Raw genomic sequence first — 21,307 nt, 5'->3', positions numbered from 1 at the left:
TTTTTGCAAAGGTTTATAAGCTTCTGCGCAAAAATGAATTTAAGAGGGTCAAGACAGATTACTATCGCTATTACAAATTTCATTTAATTTACCACGATCATTTCAGAACTGGAGGCTAATTAGTCAGTATCTTTCAACTGTTCTCCCGTGGAAAATTAAGTTCGAATTCAATTGAAAATCGACCAACCCGTTTCGGTTCTGAAAACTATCCAATCTCCCCTTTTGCTAAATTTTTTGTTGTTTTCTTTTCTTTTGCTTCTGTTTATTTGTAGTTTTCTTTTTCTCTATTACTCCCCTTTTTTTACCTGCTGTAAGTTAGACAATGTGTTATTTGTAACATTTAAGTAGCATAATTTTATGTTTTTTTATGTAGATGTGGTGGACCATTATTAGTAACTGACATTGACCGAAGAAAAAGTATATTCCAATTAAACCAAGAATCACGGCTAATGGTAGAGGCTGGTGTAGAAAGAGAAGGATCTGATCTGGCTGGAGTAAGTGCTAGGTTGCATTGGATGGAATATACGGCGTTTGCATCTACATCTGCCTCAAGGTTTTTGTTCTTCTATTATTTAATTTTGTTATGTTTTTTTCTCATGTTCAGTATCATCAGAAACTATCGTGCTTTATTCATAGAGTGAATTGTATGCTTGTAATTAGGTCACACGTCGGAATTTGTTTGGAGAAGGGCGCCACTTCCAGGAAGGGACACAAAGGTATGTCCGTCAGACCCTATTCTGAAGATAAATAAAATTTTCAAATAGGGATAAATCCTTTTAAGAGACAGTGATATTTCGCATATAATATACAGTGATGAGTTTAATAGACAGTGATGAATTTCACAATAAAATACTATGTATTTCTGTCTCATGTGTAGTGACCGAAATATCTAGTTTTTTTTGTGAAATTTATCACTGTCTATTAAAAGGATTTATCCCTGTTTGAACTTGATATTCATCGTCATGGAAAAGCAGTGTGGTCTTCGAACCCTCTTCGTATCTACTCGACCCTCTTCTGTTGATAGCTTTGAACTTAAATCTGGATAATAAACTTCAGTTCTTCGTGAAGAGCATTTGTTTCCTGGTCAAGATTTGTTTAGATTTTAGCACCAAGTCAAAATCACTTTGTGATCTGTTGAGTTAGTGTTTCATAAAAAGAGACTAAAAAGTAGAAAATAGAGTTTGCAGACTTTGTAATAAAAATATACTAATCTTATTAAATATTAATTAAAAAAAACTTTTTCCACAAAATATGTTTTTCAAAGAAAAGTAAAGAACTCCATTAAACAAAAAATGAGCAAAAATAAAATCAAATAATCTATCAAGCGTGAAAATACCACAAATCAGGATCGATAAATAAATGAAACCGAAAACGAACAGAAACTACAATAATTAACCGAGTCAAACTCAAAATGAGCAGAAATTAACATAAGTAGGGCGCAAAACCCCTACGCCTTCCCAAGGCCAGAACAAAATTTGCACTTTACTGAAAAAATATAAATGTTTTTACTTTTATAACTTTAATAAATCAAATAATATTAACATTGTGATTACTAAATATCAGTATACGTATATTAAACTGACAATGCATATTCATTTGTATTTTTTCAGTAAAATGCAAATTATGTTCTGGCCATGGGAAGGCATATGGGTTTTGAGCCAAACTTATGTTAATATCTGCTCGTTTTGAGTTTCATATATTTATCGATGCTGATTTGTGGTAGTTTCACGCTTGGTAGATTATTTTATTTTATTTTTGCTCATTTTTGTTTAATGGAGTTCTTTACTTTTCTTTGAAAAACTTATTTGTGGAAAAAGTTCTTATAATTAATTTCTGTTCGTTTTATATTGGCATAGTCTTTTCAGGGAAAAGGAAAATAATACTTTAAATCTTTTCGTTTTTTAAGACAATAGTTTGGCCTGCTATTTGTATGCTGGAGAAATTTTTTTAGCAATTTTTAACTACATACACCCTTTTAAAAATCCGGACACAAATAGTATTGTTTAATTTAGTTTCATACCTCCTCTAGTTTACCTGAAATGGAAAACTTGATACCGTTCGCAAAAAAATCTATTTATTTTCTTTGATAGCTTGGATACACTTACGCTATTTTGATTTGGTTACATTTTACGAGAATAATTGGGTGGTTAGGCTGGGGTGGCTGGTAGTGGAAGTGGGATTAGTTGCCCTCAAATCACTTTCGACCATTAAAAAGGGCATCAGCCCTTTCTATTTTCAATCGAATGAGCCGTTTTCAAAGTTCCCACGACAACCCCTTCGATACGAAGTGCCCTGGTCTAAACAAAAACAACAACAAAAAATAATACATTATACCCACTTTGATCTTTACTATAAAAATGTCAAGCCTTCCAATCGATTTCGACTATTAAAAAGGGCACTAGGCCTTTCGATTTCCAATCGAATGAGCCCTTTTGGAAACGACAACGCTTTCTATAAACATCTTATATGCCCTCAGGGCATAACTTATAACCCTTGCTCTGAAGACTGTGGGGGAGTGTTTCGTTCAACGGTATAATTTCTTGAGCTTAGAACTTGCTTGGAACGAAATGGCTATCACAAAATTTTCATTGCATGTGCTTGGGAAAATAGTGAGAGTGAATGGTATGTTAGTTGCTTTCCAATCACTTTCGACTATTAAAACGGGCACTATCCATTTCAATTTACAATCGAATGACCTTTTTTTGAAGTTTCTACGACAACGCGTTATATAAAAACCTTATATGCCTCCTCGGCATAATTTACAACCCTTGCCCTGAGGGCTGTGGGGGGGGGGTTGTCATCCTCAAAGACCTAATTTCCAGAACTTAAAACTACGTTGAATAAAATGGCTATCTCAAAGTTTTGATTAGATGGGTTTGGGGAAAAGGTGGGCGTGAGAGGCGGGTTAGTTGCCCTATAATCACTTTCGACTATTAAAAAGGGCACTAGCCCTTTGAATTTCCAATCGAATGAGCCTTTTTTAAAGTTTCTACGACAACGCCTTCTATATAAAGCCTTATATGTGCCTAAGGCATAACTCACAACCCTTGCCCTAAGGGCTGTGGGGGACTGTCTTCCTGAAAAACATGATTTATAACATGAAATCTACTACGCTGAACAAAATGGCTTTCTGAAAATGTTGATTGGGTCTGTTTCGGGAAATGGTGGGCGTTGAAGGGCTGTTAGTTGCCTTCAAATCACTTTCGAATATCAAAAACGGAACAAGCCACTCCAATTTCCAATTGAATGAGCGCTTTTCGAAGTTTCTATGACAACTTCTTCGATACAAAGTGCCCTGCTCTAAAGGAGAAAATTAATAAATAATACATTTCGCCAACATCGTTCTTATATAGCCCCAGGACATAACTTAAAACCCTTGCCGTTAGGGTTGTGGGGGAGTGTCCTCCTCTTTACTTAGTCCTTGTTTCTTGTCTTGTTCTTGAGTGTCCTCGGTCTTCACTTAAGCAGTGCAATCGTGCTGTCTATGATTTATGCAAAAACTTGCTATATAAACCTTATATTCTCCCAGGGCATAAATTGCAACCCTCCCACTGAGGCATCTGAGGAGGTTGTCTTCCTAAAGGATCTAGTGTTCAGAGCGTTCAGCTACGTTGACCAAAATAGATATCTCAAAATTTTGATTGTATATGTTTTGGAAAATAATGGGCGTGAGAGGGATATTAACCGCAATCCAATCACTTTCAACTATTACAAAATGTAATAGCCCTTTCAATTTCCAATTGAATTAACTCTTTTGAAGTTTCCACGACAACGCTTTCAATAAGAACTTTATATGCCCCCACGGCATAACTTACAACCCTTGCACTGAGGACTCTGAGGGGGTTATCATCCTAAAACACTTAATTTCCGGAATTTTCCACTACGTTGAACAAAATGGAAATGTCAAAATTTTAATTCGATGTGTTTGGGAAAATGGTGGGCGTGAGAGGGGCGTTAGTCGCTATCCAATCACTTTCAACTATTAAAAAAGGCACTAGCCCTTTCAATGTCTAATTGAATGAGCCCTTGCCCTGAGGGCTGTGGGTTGTCATCCTTAAAGACCTAATTTCCAAAACTTTCAACTACGTTGAATAAAATGGCTATCTAAAAATATTGATTGGGTGTGTTTGGGAAAAAGGTGGGCGTGAGAGGGGGGTTAGTTGCCCTGAAATCACTTACGACTATTAAAAAGGGTACTAGCCCTTTGAATTTCAAACCGAATGAGCCCATTTTTAAGTTTCTACGACAAAGATTTCAATGAAAACCTTATATGGCCCCAGGGCATAACTTAGAATCCTTGCCCTGAGGGTTGTGGGTGAGTGTCCTCCTCAAAAACATATTTTCTATCAGGAAATAAACTACGCTGAAAAAAATAGCTATCTCAAATTTTGATGTGATGTGTTTTGAGGAAGAATGGGTAGGGGGGGTGTAGATGTCCTCCAATGATTTCTGACCATTAAAAACAGAACTAGTCCTTTGAATTTCCAATCGAATGAGCTTTTTTTGAAGTTTCTACGACAACGCGGTCTTTAAAAACCTTAAATGCCCCCAGGGCATAACTTAAAACCCTTGCCCTGAGGGTTGTGGGGGAGTGTCCTCCTCAAAAACATATTTTCTATCTGGAAATCAACTACGCTGAACAAAAGGGTTATCTTAAAATTTTTATTGGATGTGTTTGGGGGAATGATGGGCGTGGGGGGGCTAGTTGCCCTCCAATCACTTTCGACTATTAAAAAGGGCACAGGCCACTCCAATTTCCAATTGAATGAGCGCTTTTCGAAGTTTCTACGTCAACGCCTTCAATAAAAACCTTATATGCCCCCATGGCATAACTTAAAACCCTTGCCCTGAGGGTTGTGGGGGAGTGTCCTCCTCAAAAACATATTTTCTATCTGGAAATCAACTACGCTGAACAAAATGGCTATCTCAAAATTTTTATTTGATGTGTTTGGGGGAATGATGGGCATGGGGGGGGTCTAGTTGCCCTCCAATCACTTTTGGCTATTGAAAAGCGCACTAGAACTTTCGATTTACAATTGAATGAGCTCATTTTGGAGTTCCTACGTCGACCTTTTTCATATCAAGTGCCCTGCTCTCAAGGAAAAAAATAATAAATAGCACATTGTGCCAACATCGTTCTTACATTCCCTCAGGGCATAACTTAAAACCCTTGCCCCGAGGGTTTTGGGGGAGTGTCCTCCTCAAGAACATATTTTCTATCTGGAAATCAACTACGCTGAACAAAATGGCAATCTCAAAATTTTGATTGGATGTGTTCGGGGGAATGATGGGTGTGAATTGGGGGGCTAGTTGCCCTCCAATCACTTTCGAATATTAAAAGGGGCACTAGCTACTCCAATTTCCAATCCAATGAGTCCTTTTCGAAGTTTCTACGACAACTTCTTCGATACGAAGTGCCCGGGTACGGAGAAAAAAAACACATTGTGCCCACATCGTTCTTTAGTAAGGCAGCGCTAGCGCGCTGCCTATGATATACTAATAAAAATATACTAATCTCCCAATGAAACTTTTGTTTGTCGTTGTCTTATTACTTTATAAATATGAAATGCTTATGGTTGGCTTATCATGTTACGTACTCAAAATCTTTTAATTTACTGGCAAATATAACACTAGAAAAGAACGTGTAGTTTTAACAGTTTAGTGTCTTTACTTAGTTACTTAGACTTAGGTCTTCCGACGCCAAGAGGCGCTTAAGGCAGCAATGGTACACCTCCAATTCAGCCGATCTTACGCCAGGGGCAAGAGCTCATTCAGTCCAGGAACTGACCCAGTTTGTTGCGCTGGCTTCTCCTCCCTCGAAAATCGGGTGGGGGCCAGCATCATATATTGTGTGGGACGCGTCCTTTATTCATCAGGTCGTATGCCCTTGTTGCTAAATATATGTATTTTTAATTCTCCTATCCTCTCCGCTGGTAATTAAAAGCTTGCCCCGTCTCAAACGAAGCTAGCGTGTTCAAAGCCAGTTCTCAGAGATCTGCTGTTTACGCTTATGATAAACGACATATATATATAAAGTTTTGTCAAATCTAACAATTTAAACCTTCTTGAGCAACCAACGATCATATTCAACAATATTTAACTTGTGTTTTTGGGTTGTCCTCTTGGTATATTTTTTTCAAACTTTTTAATGTTAAAATGGCTTTTTCCTTATAAACCGAATTGACTGTATGTAGCCTGTTATATTATATTTTTACATGACGTCATTAATGGTTGTAATCTGAATGCAGCCTTTTATATTAGTGCATGACGCTATTGCAGTACTGTGATGTAAATTGCTCTTTAAATGCATATGAATGTGACGTCATTTATATGAAAAAAAATTCATAAAACTAAGTCATAAAAATAATTTCCCCGAAGTCATGACCCATCTAAGTTGATTTTTTCTAGCCAGACACTCTTAGTGTGTCAATTTATAGGAGAGACTATCAAGCGGCTTTCTGGGAAAATGCGGCCATAAATAAATAATATATAAAACAATTACTCGCTTAGAGTAGAAAAATAATTTAAATCGTAAAAGAGTAGAAAAAACCCTATTGCAACATCTATGCTACTTAGTGAACACATAAAAACTGTCATGCACTGGCATAATCTTTCTTCAATTCCAAAACAGTTGTAAAATTGTCGTTTCTTGCTATTAATTTCAAAAAACTTTCCACAAGAGAAGTTTTTCAAAGAAAAGTAAAGAGCTACATTAAACCAAAATGAACAGAAATAAGGTCAAATAATTTTCCAAGCGTAAAACTAGCACAAATTACCATCAACTTAATGCCCTCAGTCGTTTAACATAAATGCCCTCAGTCGTTGTTGAGATATTGCTGAGACGTCTTATTGACAGCCAGCATACACATAGTGCCTTTTGATTTAGTTTAAAAGCCGCATAAACTTTCCATGAAAGTTTCTAATTTATGCCTAGTTTGTTGCCCTATTCCTGCCTGGATGTCTGTACCGGGCAGGAATATCTATACCACCGTACTTCAGCTAGACATTAACATCATAAGATAGCCATTTTGTTCAAAATAGTCCGAAGGTCATATAACTATGCCTTCGGGGTTGAAAAACCCCCCAGAGCCCCCAGTGCAATACTAGTAGATACTACTAGTATTGATACCAATACACCTAGTAGATACTATGTGGAGCAGTTGGTCCTTACTGCTTAAGTAGTAAGTGTACAACGATTACGAATAGTTAATACAAAAACTATTAGAACTCAAAATTATGTCCACCAAGTAACTGGTTGCCAAAAGTTTTATTACCAAAATATTATTAAATTACACCTGTGCTTCGGCTCCTAAGGAGTATGAATTCGCTTTTTGTAGTTAAAAAATATAAATTTAAAAACTTTTCTGTATTATTCGAAGTATGATCCAGTCCTTCTGAGAACAGGTCTGGTTATCACCGATATCTTGTCAACAAATACAATTTCGAACTTTCAAACCAATTCAACCTTTACCCATGTCGTTTTGAACCAGGAGAATCATTGCAACCTAGTATCTTACTAGGTTGCTACCTACCACTGCAACCCAGATTATAAAGAGGCATATCGATCCTTTATGTACAATCTTTACTATAAAAAATGCAGTTTTTCGAAAGTTTTGATTTTGTTTTAAAAATTATTGTTGTTAATTACAAAAGTTTTCTAAATAGAGCAATTTCCTTTAAAGTTATCTTATCTTACAATGGATTTTTGTTGTTGTTCAAGGAAAGGGACTGTATGTTTTCTATATAAAGGTTTCGGACAAGGTAGCTCTAATTGTGTACTTCTTGTTTTGATCTGACACCATTTTTAAGAGATAGGGGCTATTGTAGTTTTTACTATGGGACTTGATCGTCTCTTACTAGGATGCTAGCTACCGCTGCAACCCTGATTTAAGGAGGATCATGGTGATAAGGAGCACCTACCGCAGCGGGCTTGCCTGTAAAACCGACATGTTTCACGTTTTTGGTTATATGATTTTCTAAAGGGAAAAAGATTGTCGCTATGTATTATGTAAGCATTTTGTTCCCTATTCGACTGGCCAGCAGCTGTGTTTGATGACCTGTCTTTTGGAAAAAATGTGTTGCTAGAGATCCTGTAAAAACTATTTTCGCTACTTGACTGCCCACTAGACCCTGTTTTTAAAGCAGGCTGTGATCTTGTCAGTCTGATGGATTCCTAGGATCTGTCTGAGACAATTGTCTCAAATCCCTGAATTCATTTTTCGCGCTGCTTAGTTAGCGCCCAAGATTTACATCCCTATTTTAGTATGGAGAGTACATTTCTGCTAAAGATACGTAACTTTTGTTTCTATGGAGTAAACCGGATTCTTGCACACGCTCCTGAGCTTATTAAAAGTAATGCTACGTATTCAATACATGTGGAAATTTCAGGGTCAGGGCTACCGATAGATTCAATGAGGATCCCCCAATGTTCATAAATTCTTCAACATCCTCAACCAGATCATTTCCAACTTGAAGCGGGGGCAGATACTTTATTGACATGCTATTGGGATAATTGTGTCCCATATCCCCTCCCAAATGTGGTCCAGTACAGCCCTAGACTAAATATGTTGAGTATTGGATGTGTGGGTACCGCTGGCACCACTTATTGGAGGTTTAAGGTGGGGGGTCACCACTTTTACAGGCAAAAATGGCGCAAAGAGTTGCTATGCCACTTACTGGAGGGGGAGATCCCTCGTCGGCCCCAAAATAGTGGGATTTCCGTGGTTACTACAACGGTTCCGTATATACTAGCGTGATCGGATGGTCTAGGGCCACATTTAAAGCCAAAGTTTACCGATAAGATTTCTAACTATCTCTTTAGAATCGACATAAGCTGACAAGTTAAAAGAGTACATAGTATAAAAAAAGTCTTATTGTATTCACTACACGCTGTTTAAAAGAACTCAAAAACGGAACTCGAAAACGGAACTCAAAACGGAACTAAAAGTAAAAATCTTACAATTAATCAATACACTTTCAGACGCGCGCTTGCGCGCGCACCTCTGACCAAAGGCGATGAATGGCCGAATCAAATCAAACTCCCAGCATCCTTTGAAGCTTTTTCAAACTCTAAATTTAAGCTGTATGAGTCATCGCTCAACTGGCTTTTTCAGACACTCGCTAATTAGTGGATTCTTTAGACATCGTAATAAAAGCTTTCCTGGGATTTAGATATGCAACATAAAAGAAGTTAAATTTATAAAAAGGCATTTTTCCGAAACAAAAGAGGCCAAAGGTCCTAACACCTCCCTCTTAAGAAACATGACCGCCATCATGCCATGGGTCAGAGCACAAAACAGAAAACATAAAATAAATAACACCAACTTCAAAATCAGCAAACTTGCTTATCTTCTTTTCTTTCTTCTAACAATGCCTGTATTTCCACCGCTTCAGGATTCGTCGTCATCCCCACGTCTCTACCGTAGGACCACCATGGTCTTGATCGTCTAACATCCGCATTTGGTTTTCAAAGTTGAAGTCCCGAAGATTCGTAGAAGTTCATTGTGCACAGCACAATCAGAAACTAAAATTTTATTGCTCTCATGAATTTGCATTTAAGAGGAAAAGAGAATAAGTTCCATGTACATTCGATGATGCCAGCCATCATGAAAAATTTGTCTGCACAAGCCTTTTAATTTCCATGTGTGGAAACAACCCCACATCTCATTAAAAAAGTAAATTGCCCCTTGGCATAACTTTAAACAATCCAAGGCTGAAAATGCACATACCTGTGAAAACGATAGGGGTTCAGGAAAGTGAAGTAAAAATCTGAGCGAACCTTGAATCGCTTTTTTCTGGGTCTTGTCCCCTAAAATAATTGAATAAATAATGCTCGGCGATGAGGGATGAAGATAATATTGAAGACTGGAAAGACAAGGCTTCAGTAAAGGGATCACAACTTGTCCGCCAGTTGTGCATTGAGGAAAAGGGCAATATTTCACGTCTTCCCGCAGGGGATCTTCCCCAAGGGATTCCTCCCCCTCAAAAAGGAACAAACCCTCTTTTGAGTTGATCAGACCAATATCAGATTTCTTCCATACAACCCAAAATTCAGTATCTCCCAATCTTTCCGTAATTCGTTGTTGACAAGTCAATTCTATGTCATGGGTCTTCTCCTCCCTCCTAAGTTTTTACGTTTTATTGTAATTTCGTAATTTTTACCGAGGATTTTGGACCTCTTTTTCGTATCTGTTATTTATTTTATCTAGGCACAGCCAAGACAACTTTACATTTTTCTCTACAACATACTGAATCTCCAAATTTTTTTCTTTTTTACATTCATCTTTTCGTCTCAACTTTTCTCAATTTTGTCATTCGCACAAAATAATAAATCATCGTTAAATCTGATTTGGACTCCAGTGTCCACCATCTTTGACTCTATTACTTCATTGTAGCTCCGTTTAATATCTCTTTTCTCCCTCTTAGTTTTCTTTTGTTTTATAGTAGCATTAAATAAATCGTCATGAAATTTGAATTGGACTCTAGTGTCCACCATCTTCGACCGTTTTTCTTCATTGTAGCTCCGCTTAATCTATTTCTTCTCTCTTTTAGTCTTCTTTATCCCTACTGCCGAAACAAATAGTTCGTCATCAAATGGGAACTGAACTCTGACATTTAGTTTTTCATATTCTACAAAAATTTTTTGAACTTTCCAAGGAAAAGCACGTACAATAAATTTCGTCTCCTTTTTCTCTGGTACACTCAGCGTTTCATTTTGGCCTGTACTTGTTAGCGTCTCATATTCATTAAAAGTATTCTCAATTTTCTATTATTTGCAAATTTTCCTGAAAAATCAATTTCGCGCGTCTTATTTTCAATATTTTTTGGTCTTTTTACTTCCGCGTCCCATTTTTGTGGATTATCAACATTTTGAACAGGCGTATCAAGTATTTCGTTTTTCCGACAGGGTGGCACGGCCTCCCAATTTGTTTTATGGGCCGGTCCACCTCCCCGCCTTGTCAATCAAGTAGCATATTTTCCCGTAAAAGCGTTTAATATATGGTAATTTTATTTTTCTAGCGATTGATTCTTACACAAATTATCATGGCTATCTGACAGCCTAGACGTTAATTGGGATAAATTTTCCCTTTCTGGAATGCCTTAGCGGGCTTCTATTAGGTCTATCATGGTTCTTTTAAACTCTTGGTGATATCTTTCTTCTTTCTCTCTTGCTATTTTATCATTCTCCTTTCTTCGTTCTCTGGCTATTCTATCAGCCTCTTCCTTTCGTTCTCTGGCTATTCTATCATCCTCTTCCTTTTGTTCTCTTTCTTGTCTATCTTTCTCTCTTTCTTTTCTATCTTCCTCCTCTTTTCGTACTCTGGCTAATCTTTCATTCTCTATGAAATTTAAAAGTTGTTGTGTCATATCTATTTGAGTGCTTTTTCATGAGCTCCTACTGGAAATTGAGCTTCTACTAATCCTGCTACTTGGCCTACTATGATTCTCACTGTCTTAATATTCTCTCAATTCGTTTTCTGAGTCTGCTCGTTCTCTATCCGCATTTTCTTTTATTCGTAACTCCCCTTCATTTGGCACAGCCTCTGAGGGGTTAGTTTGTTTTGTTTTTTCATATATCTTTCCTAATTTTTTTCGTACCCCCTCATTTTACCGCGTCTACTTCTCTCTGATTATATTATCTTTTATTCAATTAATGAATCTTGGTAAGTTCAAAAACTGTCACGCAAAAATTATGGTACGCAATTACTATTGTGAATTATCAGCTCCGTGCAATGAGGTTCAACAATTTCTCAAATAACCGGAATGTCTAGAGTTCATTTCGTAAAAACGAATTCTTTCACAACAAGCAGTTTTAAGCGAATGAAATATATCTCCAAAAAACCAATTAACAGGGGTTGGACAAAAAATAATCAAAAAAACCGAGCGAATATTCCACTAGTGAATTAGCTGGATTAAACCCAAAAAGGGGAACTGCCCTGCAAAACATATCACGCATCCTCCCTGGATAACCGTATTCTAAATCTAATCTGCTCCTGGGCAGATTACTCAATAGGACAAGTGCTTCCCACCTTCCTTGTCTAATGTGCGCACAAACTGACAAATTCTTCTAATTTGCCGTCCTCAATACTCTTATAACCTTCGTCACTGAAGATTATATCTAAGTCCGCCAATTCACTCAAATAATAACCCAACTTTCAACGTTTTCTTATCTGTCCTTAAACCCTGTAATACTTTTAAATACGGAGATTCCCCCTCTGTAAACTCAACTCATTAATTTCACGTTATTCTTTTTTATTTTTGTCTAACAAGGCACACAGCCCATTATAGACCTTCTTATTAATTAATTCCGTATTTTTGTCTCTCTATATATATAATCATATAGGCCACTCTCTAGGCAAAATTTACCAGTCTCTTCGAAAACGCAGAATTCTTTTACTACCAATGTTGTTAATAGCTCTTTTTCTTGCTGCCACCACTTATTGGATGTGTGGGTACCGCTGGCACCACTTATTGGAGGTTTAAGGTGCGGGGTTACCACTTTTAAAGGCAAAAATGGCGCAAAGAGTTGCTATGCCACTTACTGGAGGGGGAGATCTCTCGTCGGCCCCAAAATAGTGGGATTTCCGCGGTTACTCCAAAGGTTCCGTATATACTAGCGTGATCGGATGGTCTAGGGCCACATTTAAAGCCAAAGTTTACCGATAAGATTTCTAACTATCTCTTTAGACTCGACCTAAGCTAAAAAGTTAAAAGAGTACATAGTATAAAAAAAGTCTTACTGTATTCACTACACGCTGTATAAAAGAACTCAAAAACGGAACTCGAAAACGGAACTCAAAACAGAACTAAAGGTAAAAATCTTACAATTAATCAATACACTTTCAGACGCGCGCGGGCGCGCGCACCTCTGACCCAAGGCGATGAATGGCCGAGTCAAATAAAACTCCAAGCATCCTTTTAAGCTTTTTCAAGCTCTAATTTTAATCCGTATGAGTCAGCTGTATGAGCTGTATGAGCTCAACTGGCTTTTTCAAACACTCGCTAATTAGTGGATTCTTCAGACATCGTAATAAAAGCTTTCCTGGGATTTAGATAAATTTATAAAAAGGCATTTTTCTGAAACAAAAGGGGCCAAAGGTCCCAACATTGAGACCTTATAATTGGGATGAAACCACGATTTTTGTATTTAGGAGTGCTAGTGTTTCCCAAAATTGATTCGGAATCTTCGTCTTCTTTGAGGGTTTGTTTTGCCTCTTCAATCAAGTGTTGTAATGCTTTGTTTTTTATTGGCGATAAAAGTTTTGGTTTAAGTTTGAAAAACTTTAATAGTTTAAAAGATTTTTGTCAACTGTTAGATTTATTTTACGGTTTGTGACAAAATCTGAAATCAAATTGACAAGGTTACAAATATTACCTAACATTACCATTTTCTTGGTTCTGCTTAAATATGGACACCTTCATTTCCCTTGAGATATTTTAATAGTCTCATACTATAATTTTGAAAACTGTAATATTTCAGTTACTATGGGCTAGAATTTGTTTTTTATTATAATAATAGGGGTTTCTGGTTATTTTTTGTGTAACTATGGGCTGTGTTGGTCCTTTACTAGAAACATTTGTGAAAGCTTCCGAGCACGTGAACTAATGGTTTGGTATTCTAAACTCCAATCAACTAAAAGCCTAATGGCTTTAAAAATTTCTCTGAATTTTTATCTTCTTTTTCTGCAACTTCTCGGCAAAGTGCTGTAAAATCTTTTCTGGTCATATGCATTGCACTAACTCCTTTTTGTTTTTTTATGCGTATAACCCACTAGAAAAAGCCTATGGCTTTTCTTAGTTGGAATAGTGAAAGACGAATCCCAGGGTATCAGTCAAATATGGCCCCGTACCCCAGAGCAGCAACTTTTCAAAAGATACTCGTGTATGACGTCATTCATCATCTACTTTACGAAAATATAGTTTTTTGTAAAAAAGGTGATTTTAAATATAGTATTTTCTAAATTCCAAAAGGCACCAGCGTGCCCTTGAACAGCTCTCTATAATGTTCCGGGAATCCACTACCAGCGGAGAAAAGAAAACGGAAAAAAAGATGCTTCCTAAGCAAAAAAAAAGGGATTTTCCCTGTTATTCATGCCAATAGATTTTCCTTTTTGTTCAAGCCAAGTTTCCTGTTTCTGACCATAAGTTTCCTGTATAGTGTTTTGGCCAAGGCGATTCTAATGATGTACTTCTTTTCGATCTGAAACAATTTTTAGGGGTTTCAAGCTTCTTTTTTTTCTAACTATGGGCCGTGTCGTCATTTACTAGGTTGTAGCTACCGCTGCAGCTACGATACACAAAAATAAAATTGTAGTCAGGGATGAAAAATTTATTAATGCACCAAGGCATGTATTCAGGAGGGGAGGGGGGCCTAGTAGCCCCAAGTAACAGAAACCACAATCAACAAGTTGTGTTAAAGTTTGGCATCAATTGGACCATGGGAATGGAATTAAAAATCCATTCTAAAGATATAACTTGGCAGTAAATATGATTTTCAGGCTTATGTAAACGCTTTAATCAGCAAGCGATAATGAATAAATAATAAAGCTCATTTTCAGATCTCATTGGCGAATACAAGAAGAAGATAGTGGGGATAATTTAAGTGATTCTAGTTCAGAAAGTGATGAAAGTAATGTTGGTGAATGTGTTTCAGCCGATTGTTCTCCAGTTCCTAAAACAAGAATGTCTGTTGAAGATTCTCATCAAATTCGTCACGCTCTCCAAAAAGGACTAGATAAAGAACAGTAAGTAATTCTTTTTTTCAAAGCTAGTACCTTCGGTCTGAAAATCCCTTGCTTTAGAAACTTTTTTTCATCAAAATCTTTTCCAGCACCACCGTTCCTAGGATTTTGATTTGGAAAGGGGTATAGGACATTCAGGAATAGACCTCTCTGGCTATTTTAATGTCCGAGAAGTGTCCATTTATGGGATTCTTCCAGTTTTGGTACTGAGTGAAGTTGGAACCTGGTACAACCCCGCACCCCTTTCCCCGTCCCAATGCTCTTTTAATGTTGTGTTTTCCATTTTGAGTTTTAAGTTGCGTTGCTTAATTTTTTTTTTCTTTCGCCGAGCTTGGATATCTTATTACTCCTGTTCTTTTGAAATTTGATTTTGCTAGTCTCTAGATAGGAATTGATTTCTGAAACAAATAAGTTGCAGACAAAACTGTCAATTGTTAATAATAAGTAAATAGTTAAAATAAAGTAAAACGTCAAATTTCATTATAATTTGTAATGAATGATGTAGAGTAAATAAGTACATAGTTAATTTTAATCAGTACAACAAAAAATGTTACCTACCATATCGCCGCTCAAATTAATTTGAAATAGAGTTTGTTTATCCAATAATTTGGATTATAAAACAATTTAAAAAATGAGTTGTTGGATATAGTAAATGTATGAGTGAGTATGAGTATAAAATATAGTACTATCTATTTTAGTGTGAAACTAAATTCGTCTCTCGAGTATGAAAAATGAGTGAATTTAAATATTCTTAGCTTTGCGGTTACAGAGCTACCACTGAATTTAAGAAAATTTAAAAATTCACTTGCAACGAATTCCAAGTTTTGGAAAAAAATCCTATAATATGATTCGTTAATTACATGTATATATATATATATATATATATATATATTATATATATATATATATATATATATATATATATATATATATATATATATATATATATATATATATATATATATATTTATATATAATGTTATTGGGTAATGGTACCTCAAAAGGTAACATTACTCTCAAAGAAGGTAACACTATAATTGAATACAAGTTCAGAATTGAAATCAGGGGGGAAATTCCAAAGAGTTGCAACCCTAGGCTGTTCAAGATCATACTACAGTATGTAGATTCTTCACGATTAGGAGGAAACAAGAGAATTAAATTGTTGGTGCTTTAAAATATTGTTGGGCGATATTTGATATCGATATTGATGTATCGGACCAAATATCGATATCGAATATCGAAATGTATTGCCGAAATCTATTTTTTTTAGGGGTCTCTAGCCCCCTATATTCCCCGCGGAAAATTCACAATATGAAAATTCTGCAAATTTTCAGCATACATCTTCGAGATTCTTTTCAGGCTTGAATTCTTTCATCTATAATTGATTTTATATCTTACATCTTACCCTGTCATCTTTTTTGCAAGAATTCACTTCCGGCTCCCGAGTCAGACACTTGCGAATTATTACCAATGAGAATGAAAAGTTCACAACAAATGATGTTATAATGAAAAGTTCAGATTTTGAATGTTATCAACGCTAAACTAGTCGATCAGACAGGGTGAATTTTCTCAGTCTGAAAAGAATATACATATATTTCTGATCCTTTTAAGGCTCATCTTATGAAAATTGCCACTAAGTGGGGATCAAGGAAATGGTTGTTACTGTAGTAACTAGTAATGGAGCAAATGTAGTTCGGGCCGTAAAGGGTGCTGCATCCCAAGTAGTTACAGGATGGATACATATTTTGTGCTTCGCACATACTCTAAATTTATGTGGGGGTGGCATTAACGATACTGCTGAATTGTTGCCTCTCGTCCAAAAGGCTAGAAATATTGTCAGCTTTTTCAGACGTAGTGTTGTAGCTACCGACAAGTTGCGGCATGTTCAAAACTCTATTGACAATGTTTGCACCAAAAAATTAAAACCTGATCTAACTAGTGAATGGAATTCATTTCTTACTATGTTGCGTAGGCTACACGCTTCGAAAGAGTTGGTAGCAAGTTAACTTGCGCTTCTCGGTAAAGTGGAACCTCATACTCACTGATAGTGATTGGGGTGTTATTTCAAACGCGATTGCAGTGCTTACATCCTTTGAAGAGGCAACTATTAAGCTCTCCTCTAAAAGCTATCCCCCATCTCGAAAGTCCTGCCTTTGTCTAAGATTTTGAGACCCCACCTTGTTCAGGTGGATTTTGTTGGATTCTCCGATGTGGCTGATGAGCTTCAAAAGACTTCGCTGAATAAAATGCATTGTAGGTTTATAAGTCTTGGTCAAGTCAAACCCGTCGCAATTACCATATATCTTGACCCAAGAAAATTTATATTTCACCTGACGATCTTCTACAAGTTGAGGGCAAAATTGCAAACGAGATAGATTTGGCCTTGCTGGCTGCTGAATCTCGATCAGAAGATACAAGAACCATCGCAGTCCCTGCGATGCAGTCATAGCAGAATCAAGCCAGTTTGTGGGGTTTACATGATGAAGTCCTTATAGTCAATGCAGGACATGCTTCGACAGCAGCCGAATATATCATGGCTCCGCAAACTTTCAATAGGGAACCAACAGTTTCAAGAGAAACTTGTCCATTCAAATGGTGGAAGTCTCGTGTTATGGGGTCCCGAAAACATCTGTACGAAGTTGCAATGAAATTCACGTCTGTGTCCGCTACCAGTATCCCTTCTGAAAGAGTGTTTTCCAAGGCTGGTCAGATGAATCAGTGAACGGCGGAACCGACTCTCAGGGAAAAACATTGACATGCTGCTGTTTTTGAATAGCCAGTAGTTTATGTTTCTCTTTTCCTGAGCCCGAACAATTCCAAATCTGGGTTTTTATTATATTCATTTAATCGAAGTTTTTTTTTATTTTTTTATTTTATATTATTTGAATTTTGAAAAAAAAGTTATACTTAACACCCTTTATTTACCATTTGCGTTGCTGAACTTCGGCAAATCCATGAGATAGCAAAAAAACTGATCCGAAATATCGATATATCGAATATCGAAAGTAAAAATATCGATATATCGATTAATCAAACCCAACGCTACTTTAAAATGGTTCTTATAAAAATTAAGACCTACCAACAAAACTGACTGCACAAAGATACCCAGTGCAATTAAAGATCTAAAAACCCCAATAGTACTTGCCTTGCATACAATATTGCAGTCTAGAGTAAAAAATCGTAAAGCACACACCTTTTTCATTAACACTTACTTGAGTTTCCAGTATTTCTAGTTTCTCATAGATTTTGATTAAGAGCATTTCTATATTTCTGATTGCCAAATGTTGTCTTTTTCGGCCAATCGTCTAGGGCTAAATGGAAAGTAGGTCGTGTGCGATTGGGGTGGAGGATGTCGTAAAAAAATATTTAAAGGGAATGGAACTTCCTGAGAGGATGTAAAGAGGGAGGCTTTGAATAGATTGGGAGGGAGCAGGAGCGTGCATAGCTATGTTGACCTATACCATATATAATATACTATATATACTATACTATAACACTATAATTGTAAAGTGACATTTAATTTATATGCGCGACTTAAGTCACTTGTACTTGGAGACAAAGAGCATAAGTTGTAATGTCTGCAATGAGACAACTCTTCAAAAGTTCCAACTTAGGATCGAGATTGAAGGTTAACTTCAAAGAAAAGCTGAAAATGATGAATTAGTTTTCAAATTTAACGTTGAAAACACGAATTTAGGTCAAAGAAAATGTTATATTTAGTAGTACTTCTTCAAAGAGAGTAATCTCATGAATAATGATCCAACCGCTTAGTTTGTGGTAATTTTCACTGGAATATCTTGTTTTGCGTCTAAGGCAATTGCCTTCTTCTTATAAAGGCTGCCTGAAATGAGAATATTTGTTTTACAATATATACATTTAGGAAGCATAATCTGGGGACCCAAATTAAAGAGCAATCCATACATTGGAATCAAGGCCGTATCCAGGGGGGTAAGGGGTTAGACCCCCCCCCCTCTTGAAATGTTTATCCGAATCGCAAAACGTAACAAAAATGAATATAAACAAATTTTTGATGCGTTTTTAAAGTTTTTTGTACTCCCCCCCCCCCGAAAAAAAAATCTTTCGCACCCCCCCCCCTCGGAAAAAATCCCGGATACGGGCCTGATTGGAATATATGACTGAATTATCAATTCATTATTAGATTTTGAATCGAATGGTTGAACCACTGTTATATTTTTGGGTTGAAATACCCTGATTAAATATGGGTAATTTTATTATATTTTCAATTTTTTGTATAGAGACACTAACTGGTCTATGAAGTCAGATAGGAGTGTAGGAAGCTGCTCCACATCTTTAGACAAACCACTACTACCCTCAAGGTACTTATCTGGTGTTAGTATCACTATGAACGCAGAAGCTGGTGGACTTCTCCCTTGTGCTGTAAGGTAAGCACTAATCATTTTGTCGACTGTAGCAAAGATAGGCAAGGGATACCCGACCGTAATCGAATGTCTTTTTTTTTTTTTTTTTTTTTTTTTTTTTTTTTTTTTTTTTTACTTCATAGTGTTTAATTAACAATATTGGAGCGTAATGCAATCAGAAAAAGAATGGACAAGTGGAAGAAGTTATTTAAGATCATACCTCTCTCTCTCTCTTCCTTTCTTTAGATCTGTTATTTTTCCTTGTCTTTACTTTGGTAATTCACTTTTTGGTGGCAAAAAGGGAACAAGGGATATGCAACTTAAATGTTTGATTCTTTCTTTAAATCTTCCTTAAAACTTATTCGCCTACAATGGCGAAAATAATAAGGTAAATTGAATAATGTATCCTATATCTTCACAAGATAAGACCCGTGTGCTGTTTCTAACCTCATACACCGACCTGCAAAAACAGTTCAAATAGGGATAAATCCTTTTATTAGACAGTGAATAACAATGGTAAAAAGACTCCGTATATTTCGATCACATGTATGTGTGATCGAAATATTCGGAATTTTTGTCATTGTTTTTCACTGTCTAATTAAAGGATTTATCCCTATTTGAACTGTTATAAAGGCAGTGTACCTTATGCAAATAGTGTATTAGTATAATAGTATACATAATAGTGTACAAAATATACTGATAACATCGACTCGTTTCCAGCGAGATGGTGCTAGAGGAAGCGGAGTAAAATTAAAATGCATTTTGGTATGCCTCTGTATATTATAACTGATATTGCTGACTATTCATTGCAGTACAAAACCTCGAGACGCCGCGCCTCTGTAGGTTGATCTCCTACCCTAAAATAAATCTGACAAGCATTGTCATTAAACCCCGGCGCCGCGCCGATGAGGGAAGACCGGCGGCTGTGGAGCCAAAACAGCGCGCTGCCACCGTGCCGCCGGCGCGATTAATGTTGACCTCAAACATTAATGTTTTCATCAGTCTTTCTCAAATCACAGCTTAAATTTACAACGGATTCGAGCCTATTCATGAGATCAAAAATTCACAAGTCGCTGGCTGGAAATTGATCTTCTTCGTTATTCATCAAGAGAAGTAGAAATCTGGTAGAAACGAAATGTCTTTGGCGTTTCAGAACCCTTGCATAATACGAGTAGTTGAAGTATCTATTAGCTATGTATTCTTAACATAAATAATTATAAAAATTATTAGTTTTTTTTCATCGAGCGTTACTGCATATAAAAATTCAAATACCGTATCACAAAATTCGTCAGCTATCTGGGTAAAAACTTTGAATATAACTTTGAACTTAGAAGCTAAATTTTTTCATAATGCCCTTTGCCTATATCTGTTTTGTCACCTTTAAAACAGTTGAAATGGGCAACTTTGATATTGATTGTTTATATGCTCTTTTAGATTCCTAAAAAGACTTCTTGTATTAAAAACTGGTTTTTAATAACAATTTAAAAAAAATGCATTTTAAAGTTTTTTTTGGCTTCTTTATAGAATATATGTCATATAGGCTAAGGCTGAACTGCTGCTTTTTTATTGCTTTTGGCTGCTCTTTTGGATATTATTCTTTTATAAATTATAAACTCATAAATACCTAATATAAGTCAAATTATAAACTGCATGTAAAAGGAGTAACTTTATCAGATTGAATAATAAATGATGAACCTTTCAAATGAGAACACTTCAATTACAATGAAACAAAAAACGCTTAATTGTTAATTCGATATGAAGAAAAATTAAATGTCAGCTATTTTCTGGTAAAAAATGAAAAGCTCATCCGTTCTAAATGTAATGAAATGAAATAATATGCAGACTGAAGTAACTCCAGGAAGATGTTGAGATTTTCTTCCTAGTTGGTCACTTTTAATCCAAGCAAAATGTTAGGACACTTAGTAGCAGTTCTTGAGTTTAAGCTTTGATTTCCAAATGCTCACAAAAATTACCAAATTTAAGAAAGTCGCAACAATAAGTCACCTATGGTCAAAATACTCAGACTCCTCTTTGATTCTGGGTCAATCCTCTTTGACCCAGGCTCAAAGCTTCTGCTATGGTCATGTCCATGGAAATCTCCAAAGAGTTTCTTTTAAAGTAGCTTTCAAGCGTAGTTAGGGGTATTTAGCCTTTTTTGCTTTTCTTCAAAGCTTTGAAAAAAATGTT

At 36.2% G+C, this 21,307-nt stretch overlaps 1 protein-coding gene across 3 annotated transcripts in view; it reads left to right on the top strand.

Moving 5' to 3' along the window:
- The window catches only part of Su(fu) (suppressor of fused domain protein), a 79,474-nt gene that overhangs the window by 41,759 nt on the left and 16,408 nt on the right, over window positions 1-21,307 (top strand). For all 3 annotated transcript variants that reach the window (XM_089093566.1, XM_089093564.1, XM_089093565.1), the window contains exons 6-8: window positions 374-553; window positions 14,559-14,744; window positions 18,998-19,144. In XM_089093566.1, the coding sequence (XP_088949692.1) occupies window positions 374-553; window positions 14,559-14,744; window positions 18,998-19,144 (513 nt within the window). The remainder of the gene's footprint in view (window positions 1-373; window positions 554-14,558; window positions 14,745-18,997; window positions 19,145-21,307) is intronic.

This window comes from Artemia sp. Qi Xiang Cuo, chromosome 8, assembly GCF_049724085.1.
Source record: "Artemia sp. Qi Xiang Cuo chromosome 8, ASM4972408v1, whole genome shotgun sequence".
NCBI lineage: Eukaryota > Metazoa > Arthropoda > Branchiopoda > Anostraca > Artemiidae > Artemia > Artemia sp. Qi Xiang Cuo.
The sequence above is the reverse complement of the archived record's forward strand: the minus strand, read 5'-3'. Positions and strand labels throughout refer to the sequence as shown.